Below are 24,471 nucleotides of genomic sequence, written 5' to 3'. Positions count from 1 at the left end.
AATACACAGTTGTAAAATGAAGTGAACTCTGCCCAAAGGCGTTGAAACCCAGGAGAAGATTGGCTAAAGAGGCAAAGTATCCACAGAGGCAAGTACTGGAGCTGACAACACAGAAACCAGCAGCAGAAGAGTGAAAGGTGTGTGTGTGTTAGAGGGTGTCAGCGTGTCTTTTGTATGTGTGTTTGTGTGTGTGTGTGTGTGTGTGTGTGTGTGTGTGTGTGTGTGTGTGTGTGTGTGTGTGTGTGTGTGTGTGTGCGTGCGTGTGTGTATGTGTATGTATGCATGCCTGCATATGTGTTAGTGTATGTGTGTGTGTGTGTGAAAGCGTGCACATGAGTGTGTGAGGGAGTTTTGCATATTGAGGCCCAGAAGTCCTGCATGGTAGTCCGTCCCACTGATAGAGAATATGAGTGCATTGTTAAAGCAGAGAGCAGTAGAGCTGTGGAGGGAGCCTAGTCCACAGCATACACACAGGAAGCAGCAGGCTGAGTACTATAACAATCTGCCTGTGTATGAGTGTGTGTGAGGAGCTCGTACACACACACTCCTGTCTCTATGGGACAACACAGTCCCCCCACCACACACACATCTCTCTCTCTCCTCTTCTCTTCACCCCCTCCTCCTTCTCTCTCTCTGTCCTCTTCGCATTTCTTCACCCGTCCTCCTTCCTCTACCCCAGTCCAGTCTGTGCATTGGGGTAGGGGTACATAGGAGGTGGTGATGGGGTGTAGTCTGTACTGTGTGTGTGGAGGGGGCCAGGTCAGTAGGGGGCACTATGATGTGTTCAGAGCATGCTCCACTGTAGAGCCAGAGTGACCAGGAGGAGGGTGAGGGCCGTGGGTAGAGACAGACAGGCAGGGGGGCACCCTGCACCTCTCACCCTCACCACCGGGGGAGCGCGACCACCTGGGTTAGTGCCTACGGGTTTGTCGCTGGAAACCTCTGGTCGACCATCAGGGGCTGGAAGAGAGAGGGGGGAGATAGAGAGAGAGAGAACAAGACAAGGTAAGACATACACAATAAAGCAATTTTTAGCTGTTATTCGTAACCGTAGTTGAATGGGAGTGTAATCAGTAATTGAAATGTACTGTAGGCCTATGAGCAACCACACAACCTCACACACCTATACACACCTACATAACCCAATCCCTTCCCCCCAACTCCACCACACTCGCACACTTACACACCACACACCAGGGTTGGGGTCAATTCCATTTCAATTACAGTCAATTCAGAAAGTAAACCAAATTCCAATTCAAAATGTTCCACATTGAAAATGCATTAAAGATAATTTAAATTGGAATTTCAGTGTACTTCCTGAATTGACTGGAATTGAAATGGAATTGACCCCAACCCTGCCACACACACTCTGACTGAGGGGTGATTGGCTGTCTAATCCAACAAGATCTCATAGTTTCCCTTAGAAATTCAACGTATTATCGATGAACGTGTACTTTTGACGCATGAATTCCTCATGGTTACAGGGTTAATTCCGTGTGGTTACAGAGTTAAAACAGAAACATCTCAAAGGTTTTAGGCATTGTGCTTCTGGTTAGGGCTATGGTTTAGGGAAGGCTTAGTACAAAATAATAAAAAACGACACGCTAGGTATCATCAGTATTCATAGTATGTTCACGGCTTGTTAGAACATTGTGAACTGCCGTAGCGCAGTGGTGTAAGCAGCCCACTCCGCTCCGAGCCTCATGAGTTCGCGCCCAGTGCTGGGCCATTGTTTTAATTTATTTGGGTGAGTGCCCGAAGAAGGCATACAGTTGAAGTCGGAAGTTTACATACACTTAGGTTGGAGTCATTAAAACTCGTTTTTCAACCACTCCACAAATGTATTTTTAACAGACTATAGTTTTGGCAAGTCAGTTAGGACATCTACTTTGTGCATGACACAAGTAATTTTTCCAACAATTGTTTACAGACAGAATATTTCACTTATAATTCACTGTATCACAATTCCAGTGGGTCAGAAGTTTACATACACTAAGTTGACTGTGCCTTTAAACAGCTTGGAAAATTCCAGAAAAATATGTAATGGCTTTAGAAGCTTCTGATAGGCTAATTGACATCATTTGAGTCAATTGGAGGTGTACCTGTGGATGTATTTCAAGGCCTACCTTCAAACTCAGTGCCTCTTTGCTTGACATCATGGGAAAATCAAAGGAAATCTGCCAAGACCTCTTGTAGACCTCTACAAGTCTGGTTCATCCTTGGGAGCAATTTCCAAATGCCTGAAGGTACCACGTTCATCTGTACAAACAATAATACGCAAGTATAAACACCATCGGTCCACACAGCCGTCATACCGCTCAGGAAGGAGGCGTTCTGTCTCCTAGAGATTAACGTTCTTTGGTGCGAAAAGTGCAAATCAATCCCAGAACAACAGCAAAGGACCTTGTGAAGATGCTGGAGGAAACAGGTACAAAAGTATCTATATCCACAGTAAAACAAGTCCTATATCGACATAACCTGAAAGGCCGCTCAGCAAGGAAGAAGCCACTGCTCCAAAACCGCCATAAAAAAGCCAGACTACGGTTTGCAACTGCACATGGGGACAAAGATCGTACTTTTTGGAGAAATGTCCTCTGGTCTGATGAAACAAATATAGAAATGTTTGCCCATAATGACCATCGTTATGTTTGGAGGAAAAAGGGGGTGATTGCAAGCCGAAGAACACCATCCCAACCGTGAAGCACGGGGGTGGTAGCATCATGCTGTGGGGGTGCCTTGCTGCAGGAGGGACTGGTGCACTTCACAAAATAGATGGCATCATGAGAAGGGAAATTATGTGGATATATTGAAGCAACATCTCAAGACATCAGTCAGGAAGTTAAAGCTTGGTCGCAAATGGGTCTTCCAAATGGACAATGACCCCAAGCATACTTCCGGAATTCTGGCAAAATGGCTTAAGGACAACAAAGTCAAGGTAATGGAGTGGCCATCACAAAGCCCTGACCTCAATCCTATAGAACATTTGTGGGTAGAACTGAAAAAGCATGTATGAGCAAGGAGGCCTACAAACCTGACTCAGTTACACCAGCTCTGTCAGGAGGAATGGGCCAAAATTCACCCAATTTATTGTAGGAAGCTTGTGGAAGACTACCCGAAACGTTTGACCCAAGTTAAACAATTTAAAGGCAATGCTACCAAATACTAATTTAGTGTATGTAAACTTCTGACCCACTGGGAATGTGATGAAAGAAATAAAAGCTGAAATAAATAATTCTCTCTACTATTATTCTGACATTTCACATTTTTAAAATAAAGTGGTGATCCTAACTGACCTAAACAGGGAATGTTTACTAGGATTAAATGTCAGGAATTGTGAAAAACTGAGTTTAAATGTATTTGGCTAAGGTGTATGTAAACTTCCGACTTCAACTGTATATCGACGTTCTCAGGACCTTTTCAAACGTCAGAAATCGCTGTCGATTTCTAGTGACCAGCCTGGTCTAATCTCCAGCGCCTGATGATGGACAGCCCTCAGAATGTCATTACAGCCAATCAGAGATTTTTTTAAAATATGGGGGTGGGCAGACAGGGAACGCATGCACACACACACACCCACATGCGTGCGCACACACACACACACACACCCTCGTTAAACACACCCTCGTTACACTTTGAGATAGAGCTGTCTGAATGAAGAGTTCTCTCTCAAGTCCCTCATCCCTCACTTCAATTACTTTCCTTTCTCTAGCACTTCCCCTCTTCCTCTCACTTTGGCTTTTTGTCCTTTCTCAACCCCTCTCACCTCTTTCTTCCCTTTCTATTCCCTCTCTCCCCCTCTCCTCCTCTCTTCCCCTCCCAATCACTCCTTCTGTGGATCCACCTAGGCCTCAGCTAGACCTCAGTTCCCCTAATACTGGATTACAAAAGATTAGACATGACTACTGCCCATAACTCTGAGATGAGGAGACAGGCACAGAGAGAGAGAGAGAGAGAGAGAGAGAGAGAGAGAGAGAGAGAGAGAGAGAGGGGTAGCAATCAGTTCATCTGCTCTGTCACGCTGTGGGCTAAAACCCTGTATCAAAACTGTTATAAACTGACACGCGTGCGCACAGGCGTGAGAATGTCAGTGTGACAGGGAGGCAGACCTTGAGGTGACTCCGGTGTCTGTCCGATAACAATCTGTGGGCTATTAAAAACCTTCTCTCTCTCTCTCTGTGTGTGTGCCTGCCTGCGTTGGTCTGTATTGTGTGTGTGTGTGTACGTGTGTATGTATCTGTATGTTTTTCACAGAGGCTGAGGGTTGGAGAGAGGAGCGAGGCAACACTCTCTAAGGACAGAAATGGGACTCCAGTGCCAATGGTTATTGTTCCCTTTGAACACAATAGACAAAGCCATCACGTATCCCCAATCAGACTGCTGCCATTGTTTCGACTAGAATGAATGGGATGCATCTGATTAGGCGGCTGTAAGAGAAGACACTTCAATATCAGCCATGGGCCTGAAAAACACAGTAATGTTTTTCACAATATTCCATATCTCTGCAGTCTCTATGTTTTTATCTCATTTGCCTCTCTCTCTCTCTGTTATTTTGTAGATAGAGTAAGCGTTTTTCTCCTGTCTCTGCTCGTCTGTCAGTCGACAAAATGGGAATCCTCCAGAACAGTTTTCTTCCATTAGTAAGCCATGCTGTAACATCAACAGTAAGTAACGTGACAACGGCTAACAAGCAGTCAAAACGGCTATAACGATCACTTGGAAGACACGTTGGACAAGCGTTCTTGTTATAGATCAAATATGTTAGTTTAAAATAGTTTTTAGTCCATTTTGTGCCTACTGAAGGTGACCCATTGCCTATGCATTGATCCTATTTGTGTGTGTCTGTACGAGCACAGTTTGCAGAATGTGATGCATCCTGGGAGTTTCTCAGAAGTTTTGTCTCAGAAGAACAAAGAGATAGTGAGAGGGTGGTGGATAAAATAAATGATTCAGGTAATTAGATGTTTTTATAGCTAACGGAGATTGTCGTTGTTGCATTAACCGCATACCACTGGGAAATCAATGTGATGAACAAGGTGATGGTTTAGGATACAATGTAACTGTGTGTATGTGTGTATGTGTGTGTGTACAGTATGTGTGTATGGGTACAATACTGCAGCATCCATCCAGAGAGACAGAGCTAGGTGTATTCTGTGTGCAAACTTTTCCCATCTATCCCATCTGCAGAGGTGAGAGACCCCTCATTGTGCCCATTATTCTCTCAGTGGAAAGACCTGATTCTCTTCTCCTCTCTCTCTCCTTTTTGTCTCTCTTCTCTCTTTCAGAGCATTCCTCATTTCATCCCTCTATATGAAACATGCTCAGGTCACTGCCAAGGCAGTTTATACCTGCAGAGCATTGGTAGTTCACACACTCATGTGCAAATATGATTGCACACACACACGCACTGCCTTCGTAGTCGAGTCATACAAGCTGAGGTTATTGCCATGTCCCTGGTGCACAAAGATGCAGTCTAGAGCTGAAAGAGAGGTCTCTCTCTCTCTCTCTCTCTCTCTCTCTCTCTCTCTCTCTCTCTCTCTCTCTCTCTCTCTCTCTCTCTCTCTCTCTCTCTCTCTCTCTCTCTCTCTCTCTCTCTCTCTCTCTCTCTCTCTCTCTCTCTCTCTCTCTCTCTCTCTCTCTCTCTGCTGAGCTCCACAACTAAAGCCTCTTAGGGGCCTTCTGTCTGAAAAAAAGGCTGAGGGAGGAAATTGTGAATTCCTCTTGAAGCAGTTGATGTTTGATTCGTGTTGCCAGACGCCGCTCCAGGAAAACATGTGTGGAATATGAGAGATACAATACATGAATATCGAAAGGAGCAAAGTAAACTATCAAAACCTTGAGATATACGAGGTAATCATGAATGTCTTATGAGTTATTGTAACCCCAGGGATGAGTGTGTCAGGTGAAAGGTCAGTGAAAACAGAACAGACTGTATTAACGCTGGGGCTATGGAGAGAGAGAAAGAAACAGAGAGCGAGAGCGAGAGCGAGAGCGAGAGCGAGAGCGAGAGCGAGAGCGAGAGCGGGCGAGACGAGAGCGAGAGAGAGCGAAGGAGAGCAGAGAGAGAGAGAGAGAGAGAGAGAGAGAGAGAGAGAGAGAGAGAGAGAGAGAGAGAGAGAGAGAGAGAGAGAGAGAGAGAGAGAGAGAGAGAGAGAGAGAGAGAGAGAGAGAGAGAGAGAGAGAGAGAGAGAGAGAGAGAGAGAGAGAGAGAGAGAGAGAGAGAGAGAGAGAGAGAGAGAGAGAGAAAGAAAGAAAGAAAGAAAGAAAGAAAGAAAGAGAAAGAAAGAAAGAAAGAAAGAAAGAAAGAAAGAAAGAAAGAAAGAAAGAAAGAAAGAAAGAAAGAAAGAAAGAAAGAAAGAAAGAAAGAAAGAAAGAAAGAAAGAAAGAAAGAAAGAAAGAAAAAGAAAGAAAGAGGGAGAGATGAACATTTATCATTTATTTAATGTTTTTCAATGTTGAATTGTATAACCTTGTTGCTTTGGTAACACAAGTATCTTTGTCATACCAATAAAGCATTTTAAATTAAATGTATTTGAGAAAGAGAGATGAAAATGGGATGCTATGGTTATCTAAAGAGGCTAACAGATAGGGCAGGACTCAGCTGGCTCATCTGTCTCGCTCTAAAATCCTTCTAACAAGGATGGAGATAGGGAGGAAGAGAAGGATAGAGGGATGGTTGGAGAGGAGGCGAGGAGACCAGTGAACCTTGCAAAAATTCAATCTGGCGTTTCAGCTGAATAAATGCATCATCACTAGTCAGACACGGGGAACAGATATTCATTTTTCATTTTCACCAACAAGAACCAGTCCATCCCATCATGTGGACCAAGACTACCGTTACTGTGTTACTTTAAAGTCTTATGTAAGTGTGCTGTGATCCATGTAAAATGCACTTTAAATAAATCTGACTTGACATGAATTGCTGGACATACACTGAGTGTACAAAACATTAGGAACACCTGCTCTTTCCATGACATAGACTGACCAGGTGAATCCAGGTGACTTGGTAAAATCAACTTCAATCAGTGTAGATGAAAGGGACGAGACAGGTTAAAGAAGGATTTTTACGTATGTGTGCCATTCAGAGGGTGAATGGGCAAGACAAAATATGGGTATGGTAGTAGATGCCAGGCGGTAAAACATGAGCCTACAACAATAATTAAAATGAAGATGGCGAGAAAACTGTAGGCTATTACCCCATAATTTACCATTAGCGCCTGTCAGCCGCATAAGAAATTAGCGAATGGACTTGAAAAAGGGTGGTATATGCAGTGTGGTTCGACGCGAACACTAACATTTTACAGAGATGACTGGCCGGGACTGAGACGCGCGGTGGACAGCACTGGATGCATCAATCAATTCAGACTACAAGTGGGCCTAATGACAATAGAGTAGACAAACGTGCTTAGGTAGCCTAGCCTATTGTTTGACAATCAGATGAAAACATGACTGCATGGTTGTGTCCATTCCCCATTAAAAGCTAATACATTTTACAGTTAAATGACGTCATTACTATTCGGCCCATACATTTCTTTGGGTGCAAGTGCGTGCTCACATAGTAGAAATTAAATCTACCTTCAACCCTGGTCTCATGACAATTATGTCAAAACCATTGTAGTTATATGTCACTTTAAGTGCTATAGAAGCTGTGAATCCCACTGGGCACAGACGTCAGTTCATTGTCTATTCCACGTTGGTTCAACATAATTTCATTGAAATGGAAACAACATTGACTTAACCAGTGTGTGCCCAGTGGGATGTTATTGTAAGTACTATAGAAGACGTGTGGCTGTGCCTGATGATGCAGTGAGAGAGAGAGAGAGAGAGAGAGAGAGAGACAGGACAGGCACACAGAGCTCAATGTCAGGGGTGAGGGGCTGGGAGGACGGTGTGTGTGTGCCCGTGTGTGTGTGAGAGAGAGAGTATATGTGCGTGTGCGCATGTGCATGTGTGGAGGATGGGGGATGGCAGTGTTCATTTTCACCAGGGGTGTCTTTGAAGGGGGGTGGGGGTGGGGGGTAGAGGAGAGGGAACAAAGATAGTTTGTCAGCAGGTGTCTTGGGGCCTCAAGGTTAGAGTTGTGTTGTGTTCCAAACCAACCTGCAGTCATCGACACAGACTTGTGAGCACACACTAACACTCTCTCTCTTACACACACACACACACACACACCGGTGCAGTCAGCTACACTATATGACCAAAAGTATGTGGACACCTGCTAGTCAAACATCGCATTCCAAAATCATGGGCATTAATAGGGAGTTGGTCCCCCCTTTGCTGCTATAACAGCCTCCACTCTTCTGGGAAGGCTTTCCACTAGATGTTGGAACATTGCTGCGGGGACTTGCTTCCATTCAGCCACAAGAGCATTAGTGAGGTCGGGCACTGATATTGGGCGATTAGGCCTGGCTCACAGTCGGCATTCCAATTCATCCCAAAGGTGTTCGATGGGGTTGAGGTCAGGGCTCTGTGCAGGCCCGTCAAGTTCTTCCACACCGATCTCGACAAACCATTTCTGTATGGACCTCGCTTTGTGCACGGGGGCATTGTCATGCTGAAACAGGAAAGGGCCTTCCCCACACTGTTGCCACAAAGTAGGAAGCACAGAATTGTCTAGAATGTAATTGTATGCTGTAGCGTTAAGATTTCCCATCACTGGAACTAAGGGGCCTAGCCCAAACCATGAAAAACAGCCCCAGACCATTATTCCTCCTCCACCAAACTTTACAGCTGGCACTATGAATTGGGGTAGGTAGCGTTCTCCTGGCATCCGCCAAACCAAGATTTGTCCATCGGACTGCCAGATGGTAAAGCGTAATTCATCACTCAAGAGAATGCGTTTCCACTGCTCCAGAGTCCAATGGCGGCGAGCTTTACACCACTCCAGCCGACGCTTGGCATTGCGCAAGGTGATCTTAGGCTTGTGTGCGGCTAATCGGCCATGGAAACCCATTTCATGAAGCTCCCAAGGAACAGTTATTGTGCTGAAGTTGCTTCCAGAGGCAGTTTGGAACTGGGTAGTGAGTGTTGCAACCAAGGACAGACGATTTTTACGAGCTACGCGCTTCAGCACTCGGCGGTCCAGCTCTGTGAGCTTGTGTGGCCTACTACTTCGCGGCTGAGCTGTTGTTGCTCCTAAACGTTTCCACTTCACAATAACAGCACTTACAGTTGACCGGGGCAGCTCTAGCAGGGCAGAAACTTGACTAACTGACTTGTTGGAAAGGTGGAATCCTATGACGGTGCAATGTTGAAAGTCATTGACCTCTTCAGTAAGGCCATTCTACTGCCAATGTTTGTCTATGGAGATTGCATGGCTGTGTGCTCGCTTTTATACACCTGTCAGCAACGGGTTTGGCTGAAATAGAGTCCACTAATTTGAAGGTGTGTCCACATATTTTTGTATATTTAGTGTATATTAGTGGCATAACAAGCCACTCTAGTATACCTACTTATCAATGGGGGCAGGATACATTAAATATAGGCCTAGTTACTTGTAATTCTAAGGTCAAGAAACATACATGATTCAAACGAACTCCTCTTAAAGCTCCTCTTAAAGCAGCTGAGTATCTATTATTCTTTTTGTGGAAGATCCTATTTCTTCCCGAGGCCACATCTTCCTTTAATGGACAGGAAGGATGCTTCTCCTACACATCTGAATCGGTACTCAAGGACACCGCAAGGCCATACTCCATTCTACATTCAGCTCTACGACTATCAATTGGAATGATATCCATGAATGACATGAACTATATGGTATCCAAGAGGAATTCACATAAAAGCACAATGTCATTCCAATTCATGTTCTATCCAGGAAGCAGATAGCGAAAAAACATAGCAACTGAGGCTCTTCTGGGCCCTTATTCATAAAGCGTCTTAGAGTAGGAATTTCATTACAAATTGAATAAGACTATATGGACAGGGGGGACCTGATCCTAGATCAGAACTCCTGCTACTATAAGATACTTTGTGAATACAGGCCCTAAACCTGGGTGAACAGACAGCTAGTTGCAGTCCTGGAGGATGACAGTACTGTACTGTAGTTGTCACACCCTGGCTCTGGGACTCTATATGTTGAGCCAGGGTGTGTTCATTCTATGTGGTATATTTCTATGTTGGGGGTTCTAGTTCTTCTGTTTCTTTGTTGGCCTGAGTGACTCCCAATCAGAGGCAACGAGTGTCAGCTGTGGCTGGTTGTCTCTGATTGGGAGCCATATTTAAACTGTCTGTGTTCCCTTGGTGTTTGTGGGTTTTTGTTCCAGTTGGTCATTGTTACCTAGGACGTTACGAGTCGTTTTGTTGTTTTGTATCATGTTTGCACTTTAACTAATTCAAGTATGTTCGCTCAACACGCTGCGCCTTGGTCCTCCTCTATGTATGACGATCGTGACAGTAGTTCAGGGAGGTGTTACAGCTTGTAGCAGTCCTTGATATACACCGTTTGATCCTTCCCAACCCTCCTCGTTTTATAATCACCTACAATTATGATGTTGCTGTTTCTACAGACGTGCTGACAGACACACTGATAGACAGACAACCACTTGGTGATACATACGTAGTGTGCTATCCCCAGGCTGTGTAGAGGAGTCTCATTGCGGGAATCACACACACACACACACACACCATTACCGCATCAGCAGTAATTAGGATGAAGGATTATTACATGGCAGGCCAGAGATAAACAGGCTTTAATGAACTATGTGGAGGCATGCAGGTAAACAGTGGTAGACATGCCCCCCACCCCACCCCACCCCACCCCACCCCACCCCTAGGCTGCCTTCCCTGGCTGCTGCTGCAAGACGAAGGAGCTGTGCTGAATCAGCGCTTTCTATATTATTTAGTATATGTAAAGACAAGATTAAATTGAGAATAGACTGATGGGTGACAGTATTAGCCTATCACTTGTGAATTATATCTTATCACTTGTCAATGATGCCCAGCGTAAGGAAATAAACAATACTTTTTCAAATCATAGTCGCACACCTCATGTAGCCTAGCCCGTAGGCCTATATGTTTTGATAAGGTTTTTATCACAACTAAAATGGCCAAATAACTTCTTAAATTAAGCACATTAATCAACATTATAAGGGGTGTAGAGCTTAACTGGCATACATAAGCAGCGCGTGTGTTTCAAGTTTGGGGAAGATCATTTTCACCATAAAAATGCACCTTTATAATAAAAGCATTACATGCATAATCACATTTGCGGTCACTTTTGATAATGATGTTTTCCCGCTAATGGAACATTCACACTTATAGCCTACTGCAGTGTGCACATTGCTGCCCTTATAATGTGAAGAAATCGCCTAATAGTTTATCAACATTTTAAGCTAAACGTTCTGATCTGTTGCGTCAGCCTCATTGCGTAAAACAGTTTTTTTGATGCTAGTGGTTGTATTAATTTGGGATCTATCGCATCCCACAACTGTCCCAGACTATGTTTGGAATATTTATTTCTCGCACAGAATAGAATAGGTCAACTTTTGTACTATGACGGATAGTAGATTGACATAGGCTAGTGCTTTAGCTGTTCATTAGGCCTACTCATCTTGTTGGCTGACGAAAAGTAAATGTGGACAGTTCTTCCAATATCTTCAACATGCACCTCAGAATTGGATAAGGTAAGGACGAGCACAGTTGCGTCCCCAATGTGTCTGTCTTCACTTGTAGCCTGTGAGAAAGACCCGATCACATGATGGAGCGCCATGTGAGGGAGAGGTGCTTCGGAGCAAGCAGCACTCAGGGAGAAGGGAATTATCATTATTATATTCAGTCCAAGGGCACAACGGCCGCTGGCCGCAAAAGGCATGGATTTTTGGGGGGGCATTACGGCCACACAAAGGGGATGCCGCCGGGAAATTCGAGGCATTATACAGTGCTTGTCAAATTGTGAATGAGAGACTGATGAAGTGTGTACAGCCTGAGCAAAAAACAAAGCAGAGTCTCATGCCTTTCATGCAACTTTTTTCAAATCATCATTAGAGTCGCATCATGCAGCCTTACAATGTATTACAAATCAAAACATTTAGCCCAACATTTTTTGAACAACTAAAGTTACATTAATAACTCTAAATTAAGCATATAGGAGTACATATTTCTTTGTTAACTGCACAACACAGAATAGCCACGTATGCGCACTCCCTCAAATAGCTTGGAGAAAATATCCTTTCTATTTTATTCAGCTTTGTTCAATTGTATTCTTCATACTATGAAATAATATAAAATAATGCCACGGATTTCTAAGCAAATCTTGTCTGCTAAATGAACTATTGTAGCCCACAGCCATCTGGCATAGCCAGATGAGGACCAAACATAAGGATAACTCCGAGTATGCTATTCTGTTCTTCTGAAATAGACTAAATTTTCTTCATATCATGTTTCTTTAGACCTGTCTAAAATAAATAATGGACTTATTGTGAAGGTGTAGGCTATATTACATGGATTTATTAGACTTTTTTAAATGTAGATGTTCCAAAGGTCCTGGAAGCCAGGAGCAGCTAAATGTGTTTATGTTAACTAACGGTCAATTACCGTGAGACCGGCAGCTATTTGCTTGACAATCACAGGCTGACGAAATTTCGTGACCGCTACAGCCCTAGGTACACACACACACAGATACAGTGGGGAAAAAAAGTATTTAGTCAGCCACCAATTGTGCAAGTTCTCCCACTTAAAAAGATGAGAGAGGCCTGTAATTTTCATCATAGGTACACGTCAACTATGACAGACAAATTGAGGAAGAAAATTCCAGAAAATCACATTGTAGGATTTTTTATGAATTTATTTGCAAATTATGGTCGAAAATAAGTATTTGGTCAACTACAAACAAGCAAGATTTCTGGCGCTCACAGACCTGTAACTTCTTCTTTAAGAGGCTCCTCTGTCCTCCACTCGTTACCTGTATTAATGGCAACTGTTTGAACTTGTTATCAGAATAAAAGACACCTGTCCACAACCTCAAACAGTCACACTCCAAACTCCACTATGGCCAAGACCAAAGAGCTGTCAAAGGACACCAGAAACAAAATTGTAGACCTGCACCAGGCTGGGAAGACTGAATCTGCAATAGGTAAGCAGCTTGGTTTGAAGAAATCAACTGTGGGAGCAATTATTAGGAAATGGAAGACATACAAGACCACTGATAATCTCCCTCGATCTGGGGCTCCACGCAAGATCTCACCCCGTGGGGGTCAAAATGATCACAAGAACGGTGAGCAAAAATCGCAGAACCACACGGGGGACCTAGTGAATGACCTGCAGAGAGCTGGGACCAAAGTAACAAAGCCTACCATCAGTAACACACTACGCCGCCAGGGACTCAAAATCTGCAGTGCCAGACGTGTCCCCCTGCTTAAGCCAGTACATATCCAGGCCCATCTGAAGTTTGCTAGAGTGCATTTGGATGATCCAGAAGAGGATTGGGAGAATGTCATATGGTCAGATGAAACCAAAATAGAACCTTTTGGTAAAAACTCAACTCGTCGTGTTTGGAGGACAAAGAATGCTGAGTTGCATCCAAAGAACACCATACCTACTGTGAAGCATGGGGGTGGAAACATCATGCTTTGGGGCTGTTTTTCTGCAAAGGGACCAGGACGACTGATCCGTGTAAAGGAAAGAATGAATGGGGCCATGTATCGTGAGATTTTGAGTGAAAACCTCCTTCCATCAGCAAGGGCATTGAAGATGAAACGTGGCTGGGTCTTTCAGCATGACAATGATCCCAAACACACCGCCCGGGCAACGAAGGAGTGGCTTCGTAAAAAGCATTTCAAGGTCCTGGAGTGGCCTAGCCAGTCTCCAGATCTCAACCCCATAGAAAATCTTTGGAGGGGAGTTGAAAGTCCGTGTTGCCCAGCGACAGCCCCAAAACATCACTGCTCTAGAGGAGATCTGCATGGAGGAATGGGCCAAAATACCAGCAACAGTGTGTGAAAACCTTGTGAAGACTTACAGAAAACGTTTGACCTGTGTCATTGCCAACAAAGGGTATATAACAAAGTATTGAGAAACTTTTGTTATTGACCAAATACTTATTTTCCACCATAATTTGCAAATAAATTCATTAAAAATCCTACAATGTGATTTTCTGGAGAAAAAAAATCTCATTTTGTCTGTCATAGTTGACGAGTACCTATGATGAAAATTACAGGCCTCTCTCATCTTTTTAAGTGGGAGAACTTGCACAATTGGTGGCTGACTAAATACTTTTTTTCCCCACTGTATAGTCCCCCTCCTCACACAAACACACACACACACACACACACACAAACTCTCTCATACAAACTCCCACACACACACACACACACACACACACACACAAACTCTCTCATACAAACTCCCACACATACACACACACACACAAACTCTCTCATACAAACTCCCAAACACACACACACACACACACACCTGTCTGGGGTACTGTGCAGTCTACTGTTAGGGATGTGTGTGTGTGAGTGTGTCTCAGTGTGCTGTCAGAAAGGTGAAATAAACTAGTCCAGTTTGGTCCCTGGCAGCAGAAAGCCTATCCATAGCGCCACACTGCTAATACACCAATCAATAGCTATTACATTCCCTGTTACACACCTGCAAGCAGGCAGGCATACACACACACACAGACACACACACACAGACACATAAACACAAAGAGGCACGCGCACACAAAGACACCTCGGTGGCTACACCTGCCTCCCTTACTGCACAGGCAGCTGCATTCATATCACAACCCAAGCGCCACTGCACAATCTATAAGGAGGCAAAAATAAGCAAGTTGCGAGAATGTTCTGTTCATCTGGTCAATAAAGCTTGTGTGAGAAGACAGTTGTTTTGTCTCTTCCTAACAGAACTTTAGCCATTCCAGTATTGTGACCTGTGTGTAGTGATTGTGTTAGCTTATTTCCCCGGGCAGGTTTCTGTAGGATCTGTGTGTTCTAGTGGGTTGTATGCGTACGTATGTGAATGTGTCCATCCATGTGTGTGTGCACCCATCCGCGTGTTTGTGTGTTGTGGGTTGTTTGAGTTGGTAGAGGGTTGGTAGAGTGCTACTAGAGACTTCATTACAGGCCTAATCAACAATACTCATCTAGTGGGATGAACCCTGCACGATGTGATGTAACAGCAGCCTGGATTACGCTAGCTAAGGATGAGCGGCAGGTAACCTAGCGGTTAAGAGCGTTGGGCCAGTAACTGAAAGATCACTGGCTCGGATCCCCGATACGACTAGGTGAAAAATCTTCCGATGTGGCCTTGAGCAAGGCACTTAACCCTAATTGCTCCTGTAAGTCGCTCTGGATAAGAGTGTCAGCTAAATGACTGAAATGTAATGTAAAATAATTACACATTTACAGGTAAGTAGGGTTCAATGACACACGGATGGATGGATGGATGGACGTATGCATTCACATATCAAATCAAATCAAATCAAATTTTATTGGTCACATGCGCCGAATACAACAGGTGCAGACATTACAGTGAAATGCTTACTTACAGCCCTTAACCAACAGTGCATTTATTTTTAACAAAAAAAGTAAAAATAAAACAACAACAAAAAAAGTGTTGAGAAAAAAAAGAGCAGAAGTAAAATAAAGTGACAGTAGGGAGGCTATATATACAGGGGGGTACTGTTGCAGAGTCAATGTGCGGGGGCACCGGCTAGTTGAGGTAGTTGAGGTAATATGTACATGTGAGTAGAGTTAAAGTGACTATACATAAATAATGAACAGAGTAGCAGCAGCGTAAAAAGGATGGGGTGGGGGGGCAGTGCAAATAGTCCGGGTAGCCATGATTAGCTGTTCAGGAGTCTTATGGCTTGGGGGTAGAAGCTGTTGAGAAGTCTTTTGGACCTAGACTTGGCACTCCGGTACCGCTTGCCGTGCGGTAGCAGAGAGAACAGTCTATGACTAGGGTGGCTGGAGTCTTTGACAATTTTGAGGGCCTTCCTCTGACACCGCCTGGTATAGAGGTCCTGGATGGCAGGAAGCTTGGCCCCAGTGATGTACTGGGCCGTACGCACTACCCTCTGTAGTGCCTTGCGGTCGGAGGCCAAGCAGTTGCCATACCAGGCGGTGATGCAACCAGTCAGGATGCTCTCGATGGTGCAGCTGTAGAATTTTTTTGAGGATCTGAGGACCCATGCCAAATCTTTTCAGTCTCCTGAGGAGGAATAGGCTTTGTCGTGCCCTCTTCACGACTGTCTTGGTGTGTTTGGACCATGATAGTTCGTTGGTGATGTGGACACCAAGGAACTTGAAGCTCTCAACCTGTTCCACTACAGCCCCGTCGATGAGAATGGGGGCGTGCTCAGTCCTCTTTTTTTTCCTGTAGTCCACAATCATCTCCTTTGTCTTAGTCACGTTGAGGGAGAGGTTGTTGTCCTGGCACCACACGGCCAGGTCTCTGACCTCCTCCCTATAGGCTGTCTCATCGTTGTCGGTGATCAGGCCTACCACTGTTGTGTCGTCGGCAAACTTAATGATGGTGTTGGAGCCGTGCCTGGCCATGCAGTCATGGGTGAACAGAGAGTACAGGAGGGGGACTGAGCACGCACCCCTGAGGGGCCCCCGTGTTGAGGATCAGTGTGGCAGATGTGTTGTTACCTACCCTTACCACCTGGGGGCGGCCTGTCAGGAAGTCCAGGATCCAGTTGCAGAGGGAGGTGTTTAGTCCCAGGATCCTTAGCTTAGTGATGAGCTTAGAGGGCACTATGGTGGTGAATGCTGAGCTGTAGTCAATGAATAGCATTCTCACGTAGGTGTTCCTCTTGTCCAGGTGGGAAAGGGCAGTGTGGAGTGCAATAGAGATTGCATCATCTGTGGATCTGTTGGGGCGGTATGTAAATTGGAGTGGGTCTAGGGTTTCTGGGATAATGCTGTTGATGTGAGCCATGACCAGCCTTTCAAAGCACTTCATGGCTACAGACGTCAGTGCTACGGGTCGGTAGTCATTTAGGCAGGTTATCTTAGAGTCCTTGGGCACGGGGACTATGGTGGTCTGCTTGAAACATGTTGGTATTACAGACTCAGTCAGGGACATGTTGAAAATGTCAGTGAAGACACTTGCCAGTTGGTCAGCACATGCTCGGAGTACACGTCCTGGTAATCCGTCTGGCCCTGCGGCCTTGTGAATGTTGACCTGCTTAAAAGTCTTACTCACATCGGCTACGGAGAACGTGATCACATAGTCATCCGGAACAGCTGGTGCTCTCATGCATGCTTCAGTGTTGCTTGCCTCGGGCGAGCATAGAAGTGGTTTAGCTCGTCTGGTAGGCTTGTGTCACTGGGCAGCTCGCGGCTGTGCTTCCCTTTGTAGTCTGTAATAGTTTTCAAGCCCTGCCACATCCGACGAGCGTCAGAGCCAGTGTAGTACGATTCAATCTTAGTCCTGTATTGACTCTTTGCCTGTTTGATGGTTCGTCGGAGGTCATAGCGGGGATTTCTTATAAGCGTCCGGGTTAGAGTCCCGTTCCTTGAAAGCGGCAGCTCTACCCCTTTAGCTCAGTGCGGATGTTTCCCTGTAATCCATGGCTTCTGGTTGGGGTATGTACGTACGGTCACTGTGGGGACGACATCATCGATGCACTTATTGATGAAGCCAGTGACTGATGTGGTGTACTCCTCAATGCTGTCTGAAGAATCCCGGAACATGTTCCAGTCTGTGCTAGCAAAACAGTCCTGTAGCTTAGCATCTGCGTCATCTGACCACTTTTTTATTAACCGAGTCACTGGTGCTTCCTGCTTTAGTTTTTGTTTATAAGCAGGAATCAGGAGGATAGAGTTATGGTCAGATTTGCCAAATGGAGGGCGAGGGAGAGCTTTGTATGCGTCTCTGTGTGTGGAGTAAAGGTGGTCTAGAGTTTTTTTCCTCTGGTTGCACATTTAACATGCTGGTAGAAATTAGGTAGAACGGATTTAAGTTTCCCTGCATTAAAGTCCCCGGCCACTAGGAGCGCTGCATCTGGATGAGCGTTTTCCTGTTGATTTATGGCCTTGTACAACTCATTCAGTGCAATCTTAATGCCAGCATTGGTTTGTGGTGGTAAATAGACAGCTATGAAAAATATAGATGAAAACTCTCTTGGTAAATAGTGTGGTCTACAGCTTATCATAAGATACTCTACCTCAGGCGAGCAAAACCTCGAGACTTCCTTAGTATTTGATTTTGTGCACCAGCTGTTGTTTACAAATATACACAGACCGCCACTCCTTGTCTTACCGGAGTCAGCCGTTCTATCATGCCGATGTAGCGTATAGCCCGCTAGCTGTATGAAATCCATGTCGTCGTTCAGCCACGACTCGGTGAAACATAAGATATTACAGTTTTTAATGTCCCGTTGGTAGGATAACCGTAATCTTAAGTCATCCAATTTATTTTCAAATGATTGAACATTGGCTAATAGGATTGATGGAAGAGGCAGTTTACTCGCTCGCCGTCGGATCCTTACAAGGCACCCCGATCTACGTCCACGATATCTCCGTCTCTTCCTCACGCGAATGACGGGGATTTGGGCCTTGTCGGGTGTCTGTATGATATCCTTCGCGGCCGCCTCGTTGAAGACAAAATCTTCGTCCAATACGAGGTGAGTAATCGCTGTCCTGATATCCAGAAGCTCTTTTTGGTTATAAGAGACGATGGCAGAAACATTATGTACAAAATAAATTACAAATAACGCGGAAAAACACACATAATAGTACAATTGGTTAGAGGGCTGTAAAACGGCAGCCATCTTCTCCGGCGCTGTTCTGGATACTTAGTATGTGCAAAGGCACACACACACACACACACACACACACACACACACACACACACACTGCTCTGTGTATTACATTATGGATTACGCTGGGAACAGATGCAGGAGAGAGAGAAGGAGAGAAGATATAGGCTCTACCCTCGTCTTCTCTACTCATTTCCTCTCCTCCACCTCTTCGCTATAGCTCTCTCTCCCTATCTCTTAGTCTTTGCAGCGTCAGGTTATTATTCTCATTGCAGATGGAACCGTGACTGACGGGAAATGATCATATTCTATTTTCTATCTGCTCATCAGACCCATTCCCTGGTTTACAGCCAGTGGTGGAAAAAGTACCCAATTGTCATACTTCAGTAAAAGTAAAGATACCTTAATAGAAAATGACTCAAGTAACAGTGAAAATCACCCAGTAATATACTACTTGAGTAAAAGTCTAAAATTATATTGGCTTTAAATACACTTAAGTATTAAAAGTAAATGTAATTGCAAAAATATACTCAAGTATCAAAAGTATAAATCATTTCAATTTGCTTATATTAAGCAAAGCAGACGGCACAATTTTCTCTATATTCTTTTTTTAACGGATAGCCAGGGGCACACTCCAACACAGACATAATTTACAAACGAAGCATTTGTGTTTAGTGAGTCCGCAAGATCAGAGGCAGTAGGGAAGACCAAGGATGTTCTATTGATAAGTGAGAACATAAGTGAACTATGTGACCTGACCAGGAAAACCTTGGGGACATAGTTACTGTATGTATGGCCTAGGCATGTCCGTGTAGTTGATTGGATGGCACAATGTTATTCTCACTACATTACTCATGTCACATTACAGAGAAAAAATGGCATGATACATTGGGTTGTCATTGCAGAATGCATTGCAGACCATATAGAAGGTGCCTAAAGTAATCAATTCACTTTTCCCAAAGGAGCGGGAAGAACATTTCCGTCTGTTTGACATGGGAGTTACATTGAGTTGGTTACATTGCAAGAATAGCAATGTAGATTCAATGTAGATTCAATGTATACTGAACAAAATATAAATGGAACATGTAAAGTGTTAGTCCCATGTTCCATGAGCTGAAATAAAAGATCCCAGAAATGTTCCATAAGCACAAAAAGCATATTTCTCTAAAATGTTGTGCACAAATGTGTTTACATCCCTGTTAGTGAGAATTTCTTCTTTGCCAAGATATCAAGAAGCTGATTAAACAGCATGATCATTACACAGGTGCACCTTGTGCTGGGGACAATAAAAGGCCACTCCAAAATGTGCAGTTTTGTCACACAACACAATGACACAGATGTCTCAAGTTTTGAGGGAGTGTGGAATTGGCATGCTGACTGCAGGAATGTCCACCAGAGCTGTTGCCAGAGTATGTAATGTTCATTTATCTACCATAAGCCGCCTCCAATGTCGTTTTACAGAATTTGGCAGTAGGTCCAACCGGCCTCACAACCGCAGACCACATTTGGCTTCTTCAACTGCACTCTAAAAATGTGGGGTTCAACAAGGGTTGTTCTAAGATCCTCAAAGTTCTTTGAAGAACCTTAATGTTCTTGGCACTGAAAATTGCCCCCAAAAGGTTATTTCAAGAACCCCATAGGAGGTGGGGTTCATCGAGGAACCTCCTTAGTTAGTGGGGGTTCTTGCAGGAACCTAACTGCCCAACTGAAACATTTGGATTTGAATTTGAAAGGACAGCAGGTGCAGGCACTTAACTGAAAAATGTAAAGGTCTCAATTTAAGGTAAGGTTTGTCCCTTGTATGATCTAAATTGATATTGTTTTATGATGATACCATCAATCTTTCCATATTTGTGCAAATCTTTCTAAAACAGAAAATTGACAAAATTCAATGGACATCAATCAACAAAGAGGTACGAATATGTAGGCTATAAGAATATGTTGAAGGCTAGCTGTATTGGGTGCAGATGACTGAACTGCTCACTTTTGTGTCTGTGTCTGCAGGTATACAGACGAGGAGGCATACAAAGGTATGTCAATTGGTATTGGTATGTTATGCAGATCACATGTACCATCCTCCTCCCTTACCTCTTCATTGAATATCCCATAGGCCTCTACATTATAGACAAGGTATGTGTATGAAAACCATTATCAAAAGAGTATTTTTCATTCACATTTACCACAAAAACCAAGATATGAATACTGCGATGTGCATGTTGAGTTAATCATCTGTATAATTACAATTTTTTGGATTCACAGACTTCACCCTCCCTACACCTCTGATGAATATAACAGGAAACCTGTTTAATCACCATGCACTGCAAAATCATTCTGACTATGGAGTTGACCTCATTTTTGGATTTTGTCATTCTGCTTTGCCACTAAAATCCTAATAAACACTGACAACTAAAATATGGTGTTATTGTTGTTATTGTTATGCGTATTATTATTATTAATTAATAATAATAGGGGAGAGGGGTTAGTAGAGTGGGTAATTCAAAAATGAACCCCAAAAAGTTATTTGAGGATCCATTAAAAGGGGTTCTTAGAAGAACCCTTTTAAAGGGTTCTTTGAAGAACTTATATGGGTTCCCCCACAGGATCGTCTGACACCAGCCACCTGGACAGCTGATGAAACTGAGGAGTATTTCTGTTTGTAAAAAAACTAATTCTGATTGGCTGGGCCTGGCTCTCCAGTGGGTGGCCCTCCTGTCCAGTCATGTGAAATCCATAGATTAAGGCCTAATTTATTTATTTAAATTGACAGATTTCCTTATATGAACTGTAACTCAGTAAAATCGTTGAAATTGTTGGATGTTGCATCTATATTTTTATTATAGTCAATGTAGCTTCTGCAAGAAAGGCAGGTTCCTTCTCCCTATATGTTACGGGGATGGTGACGTGTAATATAGCATCTCATGTTGATGTCATCATTGGTTAGGCCCTTCTCGCCTAGAGGCTATAGCATATACAGTATATGCCACTGTAAACAGGCCTAGTCAAGTTTGATTTGATGTGTGTGTCTGTGTGAGTGTGTGCCTCTGTCTCTCTCTCTCACTTCACGTTTGCATGGACCACAACCAACTCTAGCCACAACGACACAATGACACGCAGCAAAATAGATCACTAATTATTTAATGAGCCCTATCTCTCCCTTACCTTGAGGGCGAAAGAGCATGCAGTGCATTGGTTATTACCTCTAATAGCCGGGAAGGGGACTGGACTGCTGTAGGGCTGCTCTTCTGAAGGGGCTATTCATTTGGCTAGCAAATTAGCCTATTAGCTGCTAAAGGACCCACAGTGGCACATTAGGCCCAATCTACCCACCAAGAATTGCGAGAGAAATACACCTTTAAACTTTTCTAATGAAATGTAGACTCCGGTTCTGGAATACTTTGGGGAGGCAAGAGTTGGAATGTAGGCAATACAAACTATGATTGCCTTGGTTCTATGGTTGTTGAAAGCCATGTTATTATTTGTTTGTCTTGCGCTCGAGTTTACTTGGCTCATCACGCTCTAGCGACTCTTTGTGGCGGGCCAGGCGCCTGCGGGCTGACTTCGGTCGTCAGTTGAACGGTGTTTCCACCGACACATTGGTGCAACTGGCTTCCGGGTTAAGCGAGCGGGTGTTAAGAAAAGCGGCTTGGCAGGTCATGTTTCGGAGGACGCATGACTCGACCTTCGCCTCTCCTGAGCCCGTTGGGGAGTTGCAGCGATGAGACAAGATCATAAACACGAAATTGGGGAAAAAAAGGGGGTAAGAATTACACACAAAAAATAAAAAAATAAAGGAAATGGGAGATCATGTCTAGATGCTTTTTATAGTGGAGATCAAGTTTATAAATTCCCTGGCTGGGCTGATGAGACAGTGGATTGTGCAGTCAGATGGAACAGAGTAAATAGGCATTTTAACATCATAGACTTTAGATTCATCCAGGCGACCGACTAACCCCCAGCGCTGGAACGCACGCATTAGAAATAGACCCCGGGGAAAAATATTTACCGTCGAGACTCTCATCTCCAACAGAACACGGATAGATAGCCCTGCAATACAGACACCATCTGTAGTAACAGATAGTCACGATTCGTAACTGAATCTAATTTCTGTCAACAACTCCATTCGAGCACCGAAAAAAGTCTACAACCCCTATCACCAGACCACATAGGGACTAGAGTGCATGCGCGCCACATGCCAGCGCACGACAGGCCAGCCTTGGTGATGAAATCCCAGATGAAAACCCAGTAAAAAAATACATATGGGGGAGGCTGTCCCCTTATTGACAAAGAGTGAGTTACCCCTTCATCCCCATTCTAGACAACAAAGCATCTGGGTATGGAGGGAAACTCATTTTATTTGTATAAAAACCACATACTGTATGGGAGACACAACACTTTCAACACTTGTGAACACCGTGGAACTTGGGGTGGAAACAACTGTGTCTATGTGCCAAGGTATGCCCGAAGCCAGGCCCACTCTTTGTACCGGGGCCCCAGCGACCAGTGACGTACCCAGATTGGCCATGCCTAAGCTAAACTGGTAGCCAAGCCTGAGCAAGCCCAGAGCCAGCCGAAGAAAGCCTCTTTGACCGTAGCATCGTGAGGTGGGACCAGTCAGTTCAGAATAATCAAGCGACTGAACGCTATGTACACTAAACAAGAGAGCTACAGCAGCAATTCCACCATGGGGAGGCAGGAATAGCTTGCTCGCTTTGGCGAGTTAGGTAACCTGATTAGCACGCTTCGCAGCGTTTTGCTAGCCTGGTCTCGACAGTCTCGTGTGACCGGATCACCGTGGCGGGCCGGACCCTTCAGTGACAATACGCGCAGGCCCCAGTTTGCACCAAGCCCAGGCTAAACAAGCAGCCTGGCCACTAGAAACAGCCGTCGATTTCGAACGTTTGAAAAGGTCCTATAGGCTATGGATCATTTGATTGAGACCACACTAAATAGCCTATAAGCGCACTTGATATTGCGCGCCCAGCGAAGATTCAGAGATGAGAGGCGGCATCAGGCACACATCGCTATATAGCCTAATAAGCAACTAATTCTAAAACACTGAGAAATATTTACATTTCATCAATTACAAATTACATGACCCTCCCCTGGACTAGATTTAAAAAATACTAAACCCTCCCCTTGACGGAAATTGAAAAAGCATGACCCTCCCCCATTTTCCTCCAGATAACCAATCTGTAAATTTAGATCCATCACTAACCACATGGAATTAATTTGTCAGAAATCAACGTTCATCCATAATACAGCAAATTATGAAGTAAAATTATGAGATCAGGTTGAAACAAGACATTTGATCTGTGTCACGCCCTGGCTCGGGGGACTCTCGTATGTTGAGCCAGGGTGTTAGTTTCTATGTTTTGTGGTTGGTTCTAGGTTATTGTATTTCTTTGTTTGAGTGACTCCCAATCAGAGGTAACGAGTGTCAGCTGTTGGCTCGTTGTCTCTGATTGGGAGCCATATTTAACTATCTGTCTTTCACGTTGTGTTTGTGGTTTCTTGTTCATTTCGGTTTGTGTGAAACCGTAGACGTCACGTTTTTCGTTTGTGTTTTTGATCGTGTGATCATTTATAGTAATAAAATATGTTCACCTTCAACGCTGCGCATTGGTCCTCTATGTTAGACGATCGTGACAGAAGAAACCACCAAGATGGGACCAAGCAGCGTGTCCAGGAGCCGTCGCCAGGGAGATCCCTCACAGATCTCCTTCGCCTCCTGGACTGGGTCAAGCCGAGGGGAGGAAGACAAGGGC

At 44.3% G+C, this 24,471-nt stretch overlaps 1 protein-coding gene across 2 annotated transcripts in view; it reads right to left on the bottom strand.

Moving 5' to 3' along the window:
* Nucleotides 1-601: 601 nt before the first annotated feature.
* Nucleotides 602-24,471, bottom strand: part of LOC121535149 (glypican-5) — a 209,612-nt gene continuing 185,742 nt past the window's right edge. For both annotated transcript variants that reach the window (XM_041841917.2, XM_041841918.2), the window contains one exon: nucleotides 602-960. In XM_041841917.2, coding sequence (XP_041697851.2) covers nucleotides 785-960 — 176 coding nt within the window. In that variant the 3' untranslated portion in view covers nucleotides 602-784. The remainder of the gene's footprint in view (nucleotides 961-24,471) is intronic.

The sequence above is a fragment of the Coregonus clupeaformis genome, chromosome 21, assembly GCF_020615455.1.
Source record: "Coregonus clupeaformis isolate EN_2021a chromosome 21, ASM2061545v1, whole genome shotgun sequence".
Classification (NCBI taxonomy): Eukaryota; Metazoa; Chordata; class Actinopteri; order Salmoniformes; family Salmonidae; genus Coregonus; species Coregonus clupeaformis.
Note: the sequence above shows the minus strand (reverse complement) of the source record. Positions and strands in the feature narration are given on the sequence as shown.